Below are 13107 nucleotides of genomic sequence, written 5' to 3' on the forward strand. Positions count from 1 at the left end.
GTCAGATCTAGCTTGGCTTCTACAATAATGACTGAGGACAGTATAGCTGACCAAAGAACAGTATTAAACCTACTTTAATGGATAGCTTTTTTTTTTTTGAAGTACTAGTTAAGCCTGCCTTCAAATCAACATGTGTGATAAAAATATTAAATGCCTTTGCTTTTAAATAGCATCAAACCTGTCTAAGTACTTTCGGATAAAAATTCCTCAAATTTCCACTGCTGGATAGGTGCAAAAGGTGCCTGCCCCCCTCTCCAACACTGAAGCATTAGGGAAAGACATTTTGTAGTGGAGAATTATTAGTCACAAATCATAATCAAGACCATATAATGCAAGGCTTTCAAACAGTAAGTGTCAATGCATGTGATTGAGAAAATTAGGGCTCTTCTTGATGGTAACTTGCTAGGACACAATGCTGGTAAGCAAAGAAAAACAGACAGAAAGAGCACAATTGGACTTGCCACACAGCAATGATTTGATGGAAGGATTAACAGTATCTGAACTGAAGTGTCTGCGGGAATAAAGACAATGACATAACATGAAAATTTGTATGTCAAGGTGTGTTGATAGCATTTAAATAGCTACGGATTTTTGATAACCCAAGAATGGATACTTCAGAAAGAACCTCATTTCAGAAAGTGACATTTTTAAAGTATAGCTAGCTTTGAATATTTTAGTTAACATGTACAGGAGATACTGAAGTAAACTTAATGTTGTGAATATGCATGTACCAAAACGATGCATTGTATTATGGATTGCAGTCATGCAGACTTATATTCTTAAACATGGATTATCTGACCCAGTTGATCAAGCTACCTTAAGAAATAAAAAAGATAAAGAAATCACTTAAATCCAAATAGAGGTGTGTATAACCAGACACTACCCATGCTGCTCATGTATATTACCACAATCACCCACTGCTTGTGTCAATCCAAAGCCTATTAACAATTTTCTTTTCCATTGGTTATTTAAACCAGTTAGCTTTTGAATCAAGCTGGCTTCATAGCAAAACACACACAGAAGACATCACCCAACAGCTGTTACATGTAATCCAGCACGAAGGTGGTCAAGCAGCAGCTAATTTAGCATTACTTGATGCACTCATGACATACAGCTGGATTATCAAATCCAGCAAAAACAACAAACCTACCACCCCCTCGCACCAACAATTAGTCACTCATCTGCAAGCAACTGGGCAACTTAAAATCCTAGATGCAATCCTAGCTCCATCTTTTCACAAGTTTTAACTGCTGGGTTTGAATTTTGAACTAGTATCTCATCTTGCTCGACATGAGCAAGAACAGCATCCTTGTATAGATATATCAGAAAAATATACCAGTTTGTGAAACTGTAATTCAGTAAAAAAGCATTTACATCCAATTACAGATAAACCATATCCACAAGGTCATTTCACTCTCTTCTGAGAATAGTCACCTGACACTCCTTTCTATTTTCCAGACTTCTACTATCTTAAAAATAAAACAAGGTTTTATCAACAAAATAAGGTTTTGTAGTTGTCTAATAAGAGGCAATTGCACAAATTATCCATATAACACATGTTTTAGGAAAATTATATTTACAGACTGATTCATCTAGAAATATTGAAGATCTGTTATTTTCTGCACATGGACTAGTGCTTAAGAGTGCCCATTCAGAATGCTGCTTGTTATATCCAGAGTAATCAAGGCTTATATACGAACACACATTAATGTCAAAAGGTAAACAAAATAGATAGTAACTGAATGACTACAGTAACATCACAGCTAAGGTATTTTCCTAACAATTGAGTATCATTGGTCCATTTCTACAATGTAAGAATGGCATCCTTCCTAGCAAAACATTGTCTTTTCATCTCACTTCTTAAGAATAATTTAACTACAACTGTTTACTTAATTTTCTATAAAAAATTTCTAGACAGTATTGACACTACTTAGGAACGACTTAACACCTTCATTTGTTTCTCGCTAAAAATGAGAACAAACACAACAGCACGAGCGATCTGAGTAGCTGGTATAGAGAACAAAAGAGAAATGATGGAGAAAGAAAGTAATTAACTGGGATAAGGAAGGGACTCTCCAGTTTAGCTCTAAAATATGGGCCTTAAATGTATTTAAATTATTTAAAACTGAGAAATATTCAAATCTACATGACATACTGATCATAATTTTATTTATGATTAGAACGAGGTCATCTACTCTAAAAAGACATCATAAATTTCTGCTAACACTAATTATCTTCATGGTCAGGTGATTAATTTGAACTCCATAACTCAAATCACTTAAAAAAAAATTATTTATGTGTCAATGAAACACAAAGAAAAGAGGTGCAAATTTACTGTCTCTTTATGATTACAAGATACAAAAAAAAAAAAAAGAAATGAAAAAAAACCCAAACCCCACCCACCCAGGCTTTTAGAACACAGTTAATCACTATTTTAAAATGTAACAATGCATTTCTTCCATTTGCTTTCTTCTCACTGTATTCCTACCAATAAGAGAAACTCCAGTGTACTCTAACATTTTCATCTTTTCATCATACATATCCATTGCCAACTTCATCAAAATGAAAAAGATGCTTAATATTTCAGACCAGAGTAGAATGTGTAAAAATACTTGCAAAAATGTCCACAAGTTCAGTGTTCAAAAGTATAAAAAGCTGAAGTTTAAGCTTGCGATGTCTACGTAAACAAGAGATTTTTCGCATTATAAAAGCTCCTCACACTGAAGCCTGAAGCTATAGCATTCCTTTTACATACTAGGACAATCATGACACCGTGAAAATATCTGAACAATAAACATTTAAATCAATAGGTAGCATTTTTGCTAAATTAGAAAATGACTCATTCAGACCAATAATACCTTTCCTCGCTGTTCTCCATGTGATTAGGGAAAGCATCAAAACCAAGCAGTAACTTTATAGCATCAAGGTAGCCATTGTTACAGAGCCAGTGTAAAGCAGTTCTTCCCTGTAGACAATAGAGGGAAAAAAAGAAAGAATCATACGATTCCCAATCTCTATCATGCCACAATAACAGTTGCAAATCATATTGTAACTTGATGCTTTTCGGGACACAAAGGACAAATTGATTCTTCTACAACAACTCCCTTGTTAAAATAAGAGTACATCACTTAAAAATGAAATCAGATATCTTTTTCTTTTTAAACTACATTACAACACTAGAGCTTTTCCATCTAAAGTGGCTGAAAAAATAGCATTAGGAAACTAGTTCTGGAGTGGATTTCTGTGGAGTTATGCTGCCCTTGCTCTGAAGAAGCTCTCAACAACTTTTGTCATTCAGACTGTTTTCTAGGCTGATCTAAAATAGTGCAACAAGACAAAGAATTATTAAGGAGATCAAACTCTGATGAAGTCTGAGGAAAGCTTATCAGCTCGGACAAACGCAGAATGACTCCAGCTGTCTTTCCAAAAAGAGCTTGATCTCAGAAGTCTTATTTCTCTCTCATGAAGCAGAAGTCCAGCTCACAATACTCAGTACAGCAGCTGGCTGTATATACAGCCAGTTCCTGGCTGGTATCTGCACTGTGAATACTTAAAGGTCTGTTAATATCAACAAAACACAGCTATTCCACTTCACTTCAAGGGTATATCTCCTATACCTGCATCTTGCTTTTTTAAACTCCCCATTTAACAAACAGTTAGAAAACTGGATACCGCATAATAACACAAAGAAGTTCCGAGTTCAGTGCAAACAAGCTGCATCTTGAACTCCAAGTGCTGAAGATTATGCTGCAATATCTCTGTGTGAAATAAGGAGGCCTGAAGCTGTTGTCACCTATATTCAAGATGATGCCACGTGAAGCTGGTAGCAGGGTTAGAAAATATTCGCAGTATATTCAGGAGAACCCATAATAAACAACACTTCTCCATTACCTGGAATTATTCATGCCCTACAATGAATAGCTAGAGAAAAATTTAACAATTTGTGTGAAATTATTTGGACTCATGGAACTCTACTGACTTCAGAGAAATTATGTCAAGTAACAAAGAAATCTGTTATATGTTGCACAATTATCCTGGCTCCTAATTTCACTTACTGTTTGAAAAATGACACAAAAGAACATTTAAACAAACCGTTTTTCTTTTTTTTCCCATCAAGAAGAACTATATACAAATAAATAATTGAAGAAGTTCTTCTGCAATCTCACTTGCAATATCTTACTTGTTCTATCTTGCTAACACATGCTGAAGAAACACGCTATAAACTATAAAATCACATTCCCATATCAATTGTTAATAAGGAACCGTACAAGTTAAAAAATAAGATCCTTAAAATGATTCCTCGTAAGATCACACTTTGATAAGGCAAAGACAAAAATGATAAAGGAAAAAGATGAGTCTTCATTTCATGCTGAATATTACACCATTATTTTTTCATTCAAGAGTTTAGAAGTGAAGACAGGGAAAATTATGCCAGGATACATCTCCTTTCATGATAATAAGCAGAAAAAATGTTTCAGCAACCCAGAAAACAGGATGACTTTTATGTTTATAGTTATTTTAAACTTACTTAATGAAATTGCCCAGTGAAGGACAACATACCTCTTTATCCTGAATATTTGGATCTGCATTATTTTCCAGTAACGCTACCATGCAGTTGATGTAACCTCCATATGCAGCACACTGCAGAGGTGTTCTACCTGCGTAATCCTGCACATTAGGGTTGATTTTATTTTCTATCAGGATTTGGCACACATCAGCATTTCCTCCCAGGGCTGCCCAGTGAAGGGGTGAATGGCCATCTTGATCAACCAAATCTACTCTTGCTCCTCCTATAACAACAAATACATTTTTGAAGTAAGAGAAAGCAAAGAATAAGTTTATGTTCAACTATAACTTCTTTGGCAAACTGACAATTCAGAGAAGTACTTCAGAATGCAACATCCATGTTATTACCTAAATCAAGTTGAAATGGCAATGAAGTAATTTCAGTCAGGATCAGCTATCTAACAACTTTAGAAAATCCTAAGCATCCTCTCAGATACTTTGGAAACTTCACGTCTGTCAAATAGCCTTGAAAAATCTAGATGTTACTTGTTTCAGGCCTATTAATTTTAAATGAAAATTCCTTAATGACAAAATCACTTTTGAAAATCAGACTTAGACATAACCTCTTTTTAAACCTCTAAAACAGACAAGATCAAATATGCACAAGGTAAGAATGATTTTTGAAAAAAGTTTTTTCTTTTTCTTTTTTTTTTAATCCAAGCATGCTGCTGAAGCTCTTTTATGCAGATAATTTCTTTGTGAAATGATGCAAAAACTCATCACAAAAACAAACCTCCACAATTGCTTAAATTCTAATTAACCATCAAGAATGGCTGTTTATATCATAAAAAGTTTAATCAATTGTAAGTCAGATTCTGGTCACCCAAACTTACTATATTCATAAAAACTATATACCACAGGGGGTTAGAGTAAGAGCTTAATAGGGCATTAAAATTTGTCCAGCGAAGAACAGAGGGAAGCAACCTTCACTAACAAAGGTTATTTGACAGAAAATGTGTACTTTGTTAGTCTACATACTTCACCAGACAACAAATGGGTAAATATCTCAAGTAGAGAGACTGCTTCCAGTCCATGAAGAACTTTTCTGTGTGATTAAAATGAAAGAATTTTGCACCTAAGGTACCGCTGTTAGTTCACCGTATATCTTGCAGTTCAACAGAGCTTCTATAATTATTTAGAACTATGTACACTGTCTTATTTCTGTTTACAAATAAAATACTGTTTCTAAAAACCAACTATGGGAAAGTATTAATGATTTAGATTTTGATAACTACCTTAAAGATGAACATGAATTTAAATAGTCAAAAAATTTCCAAAGATGACTACAAATTCTTTGTCTCAGAAGAAAGCTTAATTTGATCTTATTCATTGAAAGCAGAAAAAAAAAAAGAAAAGAAAACCCCCCAAAAACAATGGCTTGCTGAGGGAAGTGGCAGTTGGAGAGATTAGAACATTCTTGAACAGGCTTGAACAGAAAAGAGCTGTGCAAGGAACTATCCCTGGTTGTTTTTTTTGTTTTTTTTTTTTTAACTCTGCCAGTCTTTGTGCTCACTGCTCTGAAAAACCTCTAGTTATTTTCTAATACTGTTCCTCACAGGGTACTTACAGACAGTATTTTTTTTAGAGGAGTAATTTTCTACTCTCATTCTTGCTCAGCAATGCTGTTAATTTCACAGCCCTACATAAAAGAATATCAGAAATCCAAAGAGTTTCGTAAATTTTTTAACAGCTGACCTTTAATGAGCGTTTGTATCACTTCTTTGTGTCCCATCTCACAGGCTCGGAAAAGTGGAGTGTGTTTCATGACATCCAAAGCGTCCACCTGTGCATTGCGTTCCAACAGCAATTTCACTGTGCTGACATGGCCAGAAAGTGCAGCAGCATGTAACGCTGAAAGAAAAATGCAATAGGAAAAAGAGTACACAATACCGTGAGCTTTGGAGGTTCACAGTTAGAACAATCAAAAGATAATTCTGATCATTTTGGTAGAAAAAGCTGCTTTTGAAAAACAAGCAGCTGAAGAACCGTAGTGAGTGATAGGCAATCTTGAACCACATTTCCTTAAGCACAAGCACTACAGCACTGTAAGCAGAAAATAATGTTAGCTCTGAGACATGTTTTTAACTTGCAGAAATGTGAATTTTAACCTTATCAGTAGCAGGACTGGCTTATGCTTATGATTTGTGTAAGCTTACCAGCTTTTGCTTAATATATTAAGAGAGCACAGTAAGAACTACTTCTGTCTCTGTTCCATGGCATTTACTGTATTACCCAATGGACACGAAGCTGCCCATTTCTAGAGGAAGAAAGCTTCCATTATTTCTTGAACCTTTTTTGAAAATGCCATTTTTTCTTTCAAACAAGCAAAGTTGTCTCAATTAAAACTAACTCCAGATAACCACCCAGCTGTTTTTCTCCACTCCTCTTTTTCATTTTCCGGAATTGCCGGGTGAAAATTTTACATAAACCTATGTAGAAAGGCCATTACATCTCCGCATAGTACCTGCAACTCCTTGCTCATTCAGGAAAAAACTGATGGACAAACCACAGAATCACAGAATAGCTTGGGTTTGGGACCTCAAAGATCATCTAGTTCCAACCCCCCTGTCACAGGCAGGATTGCCAACCACTATATCAGGCACTAGATGAGGCTGCCCCAGGGCTCCATCCAATCTGGCCTTGAACACCTTCAGGAATGGGGAATGACAGCCTCTCTGGGCAGCCCCTGCCAGTGTCTCACCACTCCCTCACTTAAAAAATCTCCCCTGAACATCTAATCTAAATCTCCTCTCTTTCCCTTTGTCCTATCGTGTGAAAACTTGATTAGCATGCTGCTTATATCCCTTTAAGTACCAGAAGGAACTTAAACATACCACATTTCCTTCCACCCCTACAGTATATGAAGTTCTATTGAATATAAACTGTGCAAGTTGACTTTGCAGAAAACCCTACTCTTCTTTTTGTCTTCTCATCTCTAAATGCATGCAGACTTTACTAAACTTAAATCAACAAATAACACGGAGACCACAGAGGTAAAGACATGGTGTCTTAGGACTGAAGTTACTAACTGATGCAACTGCTGGTATTGCAGCCTGTGGTTGAGGAGAATGCAGAAATACCACTATAACCAACTCAGGGTACTTTCTGAAGGAAAGACAAACTACACACAACGAGATTTCAGACAAATTGAGGACACTTACTTTGGTTACAAATTGATTTCAAAATGCTTTGGATTATTTCCAACAGTTAGCAATTGAATAAAATGATCTATGTTCTCAGAGGTGCACCTCCTAACATATAAACTACTTCAGCGATGACAACGTACAAAGTATGCAGAAAAGAAATACAAAAACATGCAATTTATAAGTGTACTTCATAGCAGGGGGGTTGGAACTAGATGATCTTAAAGGTCTCTTCCAATCCAAACCATTCTATGATTCGATGAGTTTGTGCAGTGCATTCTTATTCTCCCACGAAATTTCACAAACGCTCCAATTTGGTCATTATTCAGTCTGGTCAGACAAGCAAGATGTGGGGCTGTACACAGTACCTGCATCCCTCTTCTTGCTTCAAGTTATGACAGGCACAGTCAGGATCCATCAGGGGCACTGCACAGAAAGGCATAGCACAGAAAGGCCACTAGAAAGGATTTACTACAAGATACTAGAAGGAATTACTTCTTGAACCATGTCCAGAATGTCAAACTGCCATGCTTTTAGTAATTGCCTGACACTGCTTATCACTGACACCACTTCATACAGCTTATGAAACAGTGGCCCAGCATAATCTGCCACGCAGATGCTACTAAAAAGTGCAGGTTGTTCATACTGGCCTTATAGGTTTGATTCCCAACAATAGTGACTGGGTTGTGATACAAATGAGGAACTTCCTACAAGCAATGGGTGGCTTGAGACAATATGACTAGTGCTGTGTTTAGAATTGAAATCTTGCTTTTACAATGATCCTAACGTTCATTTGTTGCAGGTATCATGGGGAAAAAACCTCTCATATGGACATTTACCACAGTCGTGAAAGCAAGATCTGCACTAGCTATGCGAGTGGGAGGCTATAAGTAGAAATTTGACCAGAATGAAGTCCCTGCAGCTTTATGTATTTGGACAGGCCTAGTCTTCATGTTCTGACCTCACAGTAAACTTTAGGTTCTGGTTTTTGTACTGCATTTCTTATGAAAGCAAAGGCAGTAAACCACTCAATCCGATGACACATGGGGTGTGTATAACAATGCAAGAGAAAAAGAGCTGCTGTGTCAGCTTGGCTGCTTCTTCCCCTCTATCACTCATTCTGACGCAGGCATCTTGTTTCGCACTTTGTGCTCAGTATTTTCTTGTAAGCCAAATTTTCTGTGATGGAGTCACGGTGACTGAAGAGATTCCCCAGCCAGCTGCTCACAATGGGACCTTTGTTCGTCGGACAGACAGAGCCCTCACCATTGTATGCAGTGACGGCAGAGCTATAAAGCTGCCCCTGTAATGCTCCTGCAGCGCTGATCTCTGCGAACAGGGAAATTCCTTTCCCTTGGTGTCATTCTCCTACACAATAAGCAGAGTCTTGAGCTGAATGGAGAACTTGCTCTTTTTAAGTAAATGCAAAAAGCTACGTTAATGCAACAATATGACTGAGCTTAACTGAGTTCAGCACAAAAGTCAGCAAAACACAAACTTGAACTCTCCTCAGCAACTGCAGCCTGGGCACAGCCATGTGCAATATTTTCTATTACTCCATGGTTTCCTGTTAGATTACAATACTACTCTTCCCCCACCAAAACTTGGGAAGGATTACAAATCTTCAGAAAAAAATCAGGTCTGCAATTAGAAAGTGATTTACTGGTGGGCTTCCTTTGAAGTTTACAGCTCACTATAATAAAGTTCTCCCTGCTGCACACATTTGCATAGTGGTAAAATTCAGACTGTTTGATAGCAAGTGAAGAACGGCATAGCTCTGAACTTTAAGACTGTTAGCGTGCTCTATACAGTGGCAGCTTCAAGTAAATGGAACATCCATTAACTGCCTTGAAGTCCTACAGCAAGATCAGGATTAGAAAGCGATTAGGCATTACTGCTAGGTGTAACCCTGGTAGATAAAAGCCACCTGAATTATTCAACCACGAAAACCACACCTGAATAATTTCAGAAAGTCTCCAAGTACTGTTCGCAAAGAGCAGCTCCCTTATAAGGAGGTCTGCACACTGTCTACAACATTACTGTACTTAAGATCTGAAATACTGAAAGGCATTTATAAGGGACCTATCCCTTATAGCAGCAAGTACAAGCAGCACTAATAAAAGATGAAACAATGCTAAAATGGTTGAGTATGTAGTCCACAGAGCCATCAGACAGAAAGACAGAGATGTCAGACATTTTGTTTGTCACAGTGTTTTTTCTTTTAACTCACAACTTACAAAATTGTCATAATGTGAAAAGACTAATTTGAGGTGTGTTCATTTGTAAGGAAAGAACTCAGATTTATAAACAGAATTTTATGGCAACTGAAATTGAAGATGTAAAGACCCTTATAACTAAAGGAAGTGAAAACTGCAAATTGCAAGTGATAGTCATACTTGCTATTTTTCAAATGCTGAACAACAAAACTTTGATATTGCACTTATTTACCATTTCATGTAATTCAAATTATAATAGAAGCCATACGTGAGAAAAGTGAAAAACTGTTACACAATTTTTTTTCTTGTTTGGAATATACCATCACAGCAACATCCCTACGAAAAGATTAATACAGAAGCTAACAGCATGTTTTATTTGGTGAAAATCACACTAATTGGAATCATTCAATGGTTCTTCATTGAAAAGTATCTTACCTGTCCCAGCATATTTGTCTGTCATATTGATATCAATATCCAGTTTCAAGTCCAGCATAGTCCTAATGACGTTGTCACTGCCTTTCCCAGCTGCCCACATGAAGGAAGTTCTTCCCTCAAGATCCGAGTCATCTTTTACAGAAGGATGTTTCAAAAATACTTCAACTGTTTCCTAAAAAGACATACTGTTGGAATTAATACTGTAAGAAATCTGTGACAACAAGAAACAATGTTGTCTCGTTTGGCTGTCCATGAAACAAATAAAAGCTTTCATTTTTCCTTTTTATGTTTACATAAAAGTATCTGCTCAACAGGAGGACTGTATTTTCTGCTGCTATGCCCTTTTCCTCTTCAGCATTCATAGCCACATCCTTAACTACTATCATATATCTCTTACTCTTTTCTTTTTAGTGTCAAATATCATGTGTTCATCATGAGGAAGTGAAACACTGCAGTTGCTGTGAAGAAAGTAATGGGAAATGGGAAAAATATTTTTGGCTTATCAAGATATTACTGTAATAATACCATGATTCTAAAATACTTTTTCTTCAAAATGCTTTTCCTGCTACAATTTTTTTTTTAATTTAAATCTGAGTATGACTACAGAAGTAAATATTTTAGTTTGCCTAACTTAACCATTCAAAAAAACCCAACAAAACAGAACTTCAAAAGAAACAAATACATTTCCTAATATTTAAGATACTATCAGGTTAACAATTACTGAAACACAGTAAATAAAATAAATAAATAATTTTTTTACACTTGAGTCTACACTTTCTAATTATCACAACTAAAATCTTTAATATAAAGAGCTTAATTTGAAGAATTATTTGTTCAAGTGTCATGTTAGCGTTAAGCTCTCAGCATACAAGTCCACTCACTTAACCTTCTGATAAATTCTTAAGAAGTCACACTGCACAAGAAAGGGAAGGAGGAAATCACTGCTGCAAGAAAACCAGGGAAAGGTTTTTCTTATCTAATGGCTCACAAATGTTGTATATGTAACAGCTGGTACGCATCTGTTAATAGTCACAGATAAGCCAACTAACAAAAATGAAAAGTGAGTTTTAATATTTTATTTCATTTTATTTTTTGTATTCTAGCATTAGTGTTACTTAAACCTTTCCCTCGTGATCTCAAAAGAGCTCTGGTAGAATAAGAGTCTTTGTCTACAATCAAGTCTTGGCTGAAACATTTACTCAAGAATCACTTATGCCCAACTGACCAGTCAATTTCTTTTCTTTTCTTTTTTTTTCAGTTACTATTTATGATTTCATCCCTGTAAATAGGTAATTGCTTCTTCATTTTATGTTAAAGTGATCTAAGATCCTAACAGCTTTGTGAATTTGGGTTCATACCTGAACTCTCAGTTTACAATAAAAGGGCTCAGGCAGAAACAATGAGGAAAGTAAGCATTAAGCCTTCCACAAAAAAAACCAGCACAGATTTATAGCTTTTTTTAACTAACCACCATCACAGCTCAAACACAGATGGCTACTCACGAGACCAACAGCTCAGCACACTATCAGAACCCTGCACTGCTTGAAATCCTGCAAAATGAAAGGGCTGGACCTTTTCAATACCAAGGCACACATCTTACAAACAGAAATAAGTAATTTTATTTTCCCATTATATTTCAGCAAATCTACCTTTCTTTTAGCAACACTTCTTTTTTTTCCCCCTATAATTTCTAAAGGAAAAAAAAGAAGTGGAAGAAATCCCATGCTGCTGTAAGAGTTCTTTTCCAAATTGAATTTAACACAGCTTGAAAACTAAAATGGAATGAAATAAGAAATAGGTCATTAAGAAATCAGAAAAGATATAAGTATCTAATCACTTTAATTTTACATGCATTTTGCTATGAAAAAAATCACCTGTATTTTGAAAATGTGAAGAAAGCAAAATAAAAATTAGCAAAGCTAAAAAGCAAGAGCAAAGAAAATAAGTAAACCTGGATACTTCCATCCTCTGCTATCAACAATCTATGAGAAATACTATATGTTCGAAAAATAAGACATAGGTATCCATATTCACTTACCAGGTCAATCTACACAAGTATGTAAAAACAAAATACATAATATCATGGACATCTCCATAAAAATTTAAAAAAAAGAAGAAAATTTAGTTCTGGATTCTGCACACAAGATCAATACAATTAAAGCACCTGCCTTCACACATGGATTTCAGAAATTTAAAAAACAATGTTTGGACCTTCTGTGGGATACACAGACCACCTAACCTTTGGGCGACCTATGTGGGACTTATACTAAGAAACCTTTCTTCTAGAGCTATTCCCTATATAATAAGTGGGAATAAGTAAGTCTTGTAAATGCTTCACTTAGATGAATGGGCAGCTAAGTTTCTCTGGTCTCCAAAAAAACAAAGAGGTCATATTAGAGTGCGTACATAACCTGAGGAAAAACACGACAAAGATCAAGATATTGAGTTCAGTAAAAGAGCGCTACCAAAATATTAACAATAAACAGAAAAGATCAAATCTTCTTCTTTTGGACAAAGAAACATCTCATTTTAACTGAGAAACAAACCATGTCTCTGTAAACTTGGGGAGTCTGAACAGAACAATAATGTGGCTCTGAAACCATAAACATATGGATGCTATCGCCAAAACAAACGTGGATGAGTGTCCTTTCAATTGTTTGACTTTGTATATGGAAAGCAGTGGTGGGAGCTAGTCCAGAATTTTTATCTATTAGAAAAAATACAGCAAATATTGATGCTCAAAAAAA

General features: G+C 35.9%; 1 protein-coding gene across 1 annotated transcript in view; it reads right to left on the reverse strand.

Annotated features, from left to right (window-relative positions):
- Window positions 1-10865, reverse strand: part of INVS (inversin) — a 31197-nt gene extending 20332 nt beyond the window's left edge. The window contains exons 1-4 of the mRNA XM_019613891.2: window positions 10361-10865; window positions 6262-6417; window positions 4561-4790; window positions 2859-2965 (exon numbers count right to left, since the gene is read on the reverse strand). Coding sequence (XP_019469436.1) covers window positions 2859-2965; window positions 4561-4790; window positions 6262-6417; window positions 10361-10460 — 593 coding nt within the window. The 5' untranslated portion in view covers window positions 10461-10865. The remainder of the gene's footprint in view (window positions 1-2858; window positions 2966-4560; window positions 4791-6261; window positions 6418-10360) is intronic.
- Between the last annotated feature and the right edge of the window lie 2242 nt (window positions 10866-13107).

Source organism: Meleagris gallopavo, chromosome 3, assembly GCF_000146605.3.
Source record: "Meleagris gallopavo isolate NT-WF06-2002-E0010 breed Aviagen turkey brand Nicholas breeding stock chromosome 3, Turkey_5.1, whole genome shotgun sequence".
Classification (NCBI taxonomy): Eukaryota; Metazoa; Chordata; class Aves; order Galliformes; family Phasianidae; genus Meleagris; species Meleagris gallopavo.